Source organism: Formica exsecta, unplaced genomic scaffold (assembly GCF_003651465.1).
Source record: "Formica exsecta isolate Colony F162 unplaced genomic scaffold, ASM365146v1 scaffold36, whole genome shotgun sequence".
Classification (NCBI taxonomy): Eukaryota; Metazoa; Arthropoda; class Insecta; order Hymenoptera; family Formicidae; genus Formica; species Formica exsecta.
Genome location: NW_021850847.1, coordinates 55,237 through 60,820, shown reverse-complemented (window position 1 = coordinate 60,820; position 5,584 = coordinate 55,237). Strand labels below are relative to the sequence as shown.

Sequence of the window (5,584 nt, the reverse complement as noted above, 5' to 3'; positions counted from 1 at the left end):
TGCTAACCAGTGAAAGGTTCGAGTCTCCACTAGAGTTTGAGTCTCCGCTAAGCAGGGTTTGAGTCTCTACTAATTGTAAGCAAGATTCGAGTCCCCGCGCCCTTCGCTAATGTAAGTGGGTTTAATCTTTACTCTTAATGAAATCTTTGTATTTCTGCCGAACGGAATTAGTTTTTACTAGTAAAATGTTTATTAAATAATTGTTTTATATATGTATATATATTTAATTAAATCATATATATATTATTTCATCATTTTGCTATTTTCATTAGTTTATTTTTCTTTTACGGTATACCTAGCCTGACTGCAGGATTATATATCGTAGATTTCAAAATTATGTTTATACGAATTGTTTGCATATTGTCTATATGAAGTTTAAATTAACTTTTTTCATGTAAGCATGTGAACTATGTAAACTATTATATTATTATTATACAACAACCCTGAATTTGTGATACTAATTAACCTAATATTATTGCATCAATCTAATTTTGCAATTAATCAGATTGGTAGTAAATAAGGACAGCCTCTTTCTCATTTGAATAAAGTTTATTTAAAATTTGTCACATTTTTTTCCTAGCATTATTATTAATATTATTATTACATGCATGCAATCTTCAAATACGTGCAATTCACATATACACATTTACACATTCGTACGCAATCAAATTTATATTTTAAATATCGGCCTTATCACATATGCGATAAAAATAAAGGAGCAAGTAAGCGTAATCATCGCGGTCACTGCTGTTTAACTTGGCAGTAACGATATGAAAATCATCTTTCCTTCCTTTAACTGCATCACGTTAGACTTTCTGCACGTAAGATGAGACAAACTTAAAAGAAATATATTAAAAAGAAAAATGTGTGTGTGCAAAAAGGTACAAACGTGCAGTTAAAGAAAGAAAAATGTAAAACAGTGCTGTTTTAATTCAATATTATGATACAGAATGTATATTTTTAGGGGCTTCAAAGAAATCAAAAACGTGATAAAAAAGCGAAAAGACAACGATGAACGGAACTGTGCTAGAAATAGGAGAAAAACGTGCAAAAAAATGCAGAAAAGTAGAAAATCTGGCTTTGTCAGCGATTATCAGGTAAGCATATTCGAAATTTGTGCAGATTTTGATAAAGATGTATAGTTTTAATATTTTGATAAAGATATATAGTTTTAATAATTATCTTGTGATATAGTTAATGGAACATGTAAGTGTTAAAACATTGTAACCTTCGATGCTAGGATGGAAAATTTCAATTATCCTATAATTTAAAGAGCTCATTCTGAAAAACAAAATCGTCCTCTTTAAATTCATTTTTTTAAAAAGCTCTTCGTTACTTTTCAAATTAATCTGCCGGATTTCCCATCGATCTTTCACGAGTGACGGGAACGAGAGAAACGATCAAACATTAGAATTGGCTTCCCGCCACGTGACCTGACCGAGATTCTGCAGCCTCAGACTGTTGACTGGGCTGTCGTCGCCCTCGTAGCCGGCGTTTACGTGTCCAGCTGCCGACGTCGCCCCGTGTCCCTCAAACACGTCCTTGACGGATATCTGACTGCTACGGGACGGCCGGCCCTGGATCCCCAGGGGGTTGCCGGTCACGCCGTAGATGTTATTCGCGCCCAAGGTCTGCATCTGCGACTTTCGGCGCTGTGCCATTATGCTGTTACGCCTGCCCTCGAACGCCTTGAACGCCTCGGTGGTGCGTCGCGTCGACATGTTTCTCGGCAAACCTGGCAAATTTTTATTTAACTTTGAGTGTTAGTTCGCTTAAAAGTTTTCGCTTATTTTGTTTTGAATGTAGTTTCTTTCTTTTGGGAGATGAGGGAGAGATGATACGAACCTGCGCCCTCGCTCATGCTAAAGAATCGCTGCCTGAAGGCTACATCGAGCGTGTTGATCGCCTGCGTTTTCCTGCGACTCTTCTCCAGATTTCTAATCGTTTTTCGTCTACCGGGTCCGCTGCCGCTGCCCTCTTCGTAATCGCCCTCCATTCCGTCCAGTCTTTGCAGATCTCTCACTATCTCGACCGCGTGTTTTGACAGCAAAGCTTCCTCGGAAAGATCCTTCGTCTGCGAAAATGGTAACGTTCGTGTAAAATGACTCGAATGTATAAGTTATTGCATTAAAAATATTTAAAATACAAATGTATGTGTGAATAATAATTATATAAGAAATTAAAAATATATTCTAAAAAAGTTATATAAGAAAATACAAATTTGAAAGATTAATTCGAAATGTAAAATGTGTAATTTAAAATGAATTAAACATAATTAGCACTAATCTACTTCTTTTATAGAGAAAAAGTTCCCCAAATTCTTTAAAAAAAAAATATATATAATTTTTAACTTTACTTAAAATAGAATGTGAAAGAATAATATCATCTGTTGCAACGATTTAATATGAAAAGCAGAAGATATGCATAATTTTATAAAATGAATTACAAATACCTTCTTGCAACAATCTAGGCTAGTGCTGGCCAAAATGTGGGCAAGTGTGCCGAATCGGTGAAACAACATCGCGGTGAATTGTATGACCAATATTAGCGCGAAGAAGAAGACGAAGACAAGTCCGATTGGCTCAAGTTGCAAATACTCTTTCGTGATGTGTACCTGCAAAACCGCTCTCTTGTAAAATGCGTTACAACGCACGACAAGCGTTTTGGAAAAAAAAATGCCCGACGAAGATCAAATCGGATCCATCTGCTCGTTCAATTAATTTTGAAAAAGAGATCGAGATTGTTAAATAAAATTTATTTATATTATTAAATTTTTTTTCTGGTTTATTGAATCAAATTATTTTCGTAAATTTTATCGTCAAAAGGAAAACCGTTTCGAGAGAGAGAGAGAGAGAGAGAGAAAATCATTTTTCCTTCCTAAATTATAGAAATTCCATTTCAAATTATTTTTGTGAGCACAGTAACCGATCGATCGCCATCAGGGATCTTATGTACAATCGAATATACAAACAAATTTTGTTAGCGATTAAAAAATCCACAATCATCGGTGTGTCTTTCGTGCGTGTTAAGATTAACACATCTATGTACACATATACAGCTCATGAATAAAATAAGACGAGCTCGGGGATTGAACACTGAAAGCATTCACCGCGTTATATACATTAGTGGTGCTCGTCCACAATTAACGATATAGTGCACATGTCAGAGTTAGACACAACGAAAGAGAAAAGAAGAATGCAGATCTGAAAATCTATAGATCTGTAGATTCTTGCGAATCTGAGAGTCTGCGATTACAGGACTTTTGCACAGAGACGGATTTATAATTTCGTTCAGTGTCATTTTTTTAATAACAATTATTTTCCTTATAAAATAATATTAATTTGAATATAATGACACTCTTCAATCTCAATTATAAAAATACTAATTTTGATAACAATAAAATATTCTAGCTTTAATAATAGCAATAATTTTTATAATATCAATTGCTAATAATTTCTTCAAGTATTAAATAAAATTTAGATTTCTATTCAAGAATTATTAGCATCAAAAATCCTGAAAAAAATGTCAACATCCGTCTCTGTCTCCGGATTATCGCGATTTAATTGCGTCATGTAATTAAATTAACGAGATTTAATTTAATTTCATGAATCTTGACAAATTTAGTGAGAGAAGGTAAACGGAAGTATATGTTATTGTGACATTCAGGCGACTAATTTCTGGTTATATTCCTAGTCAGAACCACGAGAAATCATCTCCCCCGCCATTCCATTCCATTTCATTCGACCCGGGTGATGAGGGTGAGATACCTGTGTGAGAATATTAATCGGAGACCCACGTGCTGTCGAACGCGAGCCAGTCGTGTTAATTACACACAAAAAAATATATACATATTGAATGGAACAGGTGCAACGTCATTGTACCGAAGGTATAATGATCGCCCCCGATACGTTAGAATACTCGCATAATTCGATAAACGGATTTTGAGAGAGAAATCTAATCAATTAAAAATGTGAAAAAAGATCTGAATATTTGAATCATGGAAAAATAAAAAATTTAGAGATTAAAATTATAGAAATTAGATATCTAAAATTTAAAATTAATGATATATGTTCGATATTAAAAATTCATTTCAGCAATTTCCGTTCTTTAATCAATTTTCATTAATTTTCTCGTCAATCTTTCCAAGTTTAATAATTTTGATAAATCTCAGCAAGATCTACGAAATCATAATTTAAAAAAAATTGCATATCGCGAAAATTCCAGCGCATCGAGGGCGACTTTAACAGAGGACACCATGGCACCGCCTTAATCCTTTTCCCCCGCCTTGATGCTTGGTGATCGGATACCTCCGAGGTCTCCTCGACGTAGGTGATGTTGGTCTTGACGCCGAGCGGCCAGACAACGTGCAGCTGATCCTTGTTCAGCTGTAGCAAGAATACGATCAGAACGAACAACGCATTGAACATTAGAAAGGCGAACACGCTCTTGTTGCGTAGCTCGATCAGATCGGCGGCGACGCGGGCCTGTGTTGCGTGGCGCAAATGCAGGGGAAACAGAGAAAAAGAAAGAGACGACACGAGATTAGAATAGTAAAAAAAAAGCTCCGTCGATCGATCCATCGATATCCGTCGATCTCGTCGTTAACGATCCGCTTGATTTATTTTGTAGGTTTAAATCTAGATTTAAATCTAAATTCTTTTAATAGATTGTCAACGATCTGTATTCACGATCGAGGATGCGAGGCGCCGACGGAGCTGGCTTTACCTCCATGGTGCTATCGTCATATGTGACGTTCGTCTTGATGCCGAATGGCCACTTGATGTGCAACAAGTCTTTGTTCAATTGCAGCAGAAAGACGATCAGGACGAAGAGGGCGTTCATCATAAAGAATGCAAAGACGCTCTGGTCGCGTAGGTCCTTCAGATCTTTGGCGATTCTTGCCTGACAGCATGGCGTACATTAATTCAAATATTGCACAAGTACGTGGAATATATAATTAATAAATAATAAACCTTCCCCTGAATAGGGGGGAAGTGCATCTCATTTTATAAAAAACGATCATTTTCAATTTCAAAATTAAATTATTTTTTTAGATTATTGATTATCTCTTTCAATTTTTCTAATCGAATTTTATCACTAGACGGCACATTTGCTGTGCGATTATTGAAAGACGCAAAATCTATAAATCCTTGAGATTTTGGATCCTCAACAATTGCACGATCGTCCAACAAGACAGTGATGCGCGAAATAAGTTGTCTAAAACATAAAGATAAATATTTCAGGAGGGTAAATTTTGTTTCTTCACCCTTGATCGACGACAGCTTGCAGTGACAAAGACATATTGTATCGCAACAGAGCTCGTTTTGATCCCGAAAATTTATTCTACAAGATCAAAATTAATCCATATTGAAATATTATATAATTGCATCTCTATATAAAAGTTTTTGAAAATGTAAGTGCAAAATGAAATTTTTTCATGATACGCAAAGGAAAATGCAAATTAGATATAAAATTGACTAAATTCAAAGATTAAACACATTCTGAATCTTATAAAATAAATTATTTCAAGATTCTTTCAATTTCTCTATTTTTTATAAAAATCAAAAAAAAAAAATTAAAGAAT

The 5,584-nt window shown here is 34.9% G+C and overlaps 1 protein-coding gene across 1 annotated transcript in view; it reads right to left on the bottom strand.

The window, feature by feature from the left end:
* Positions 1–537: 537 nt before the first annotated feature.
* The window catches only part of LOC115238771 (chitin synthase chs-2), a 16,190-nt gene continuing 11,143 nt past the window's right edge, over positions 538–5,584 (bottom strand). The window contains exons 10-13 of the mRNA XM_029812833.1: positions 4,726–4,918; positions 2,453–2,614; positions 1,846–2,074; positions 538–1,735 (exon numbers count right to left, since the gene is read on the bottom strand). Coding sequence (XP_029668693.1) covers positions 1,401–1,735; positions 1,846–2,074; positions 2,453–2,614; positions 4,726–4,918 — 919 coding nt within the window. The 3' untranslated portion in view covers positions 538–1,400. The remainder of the gene's footprint in view (positions 1,736–1,845; positions 2,075–2,452; positions 2,615–4,725; positions 4,919–5,584) is intronic.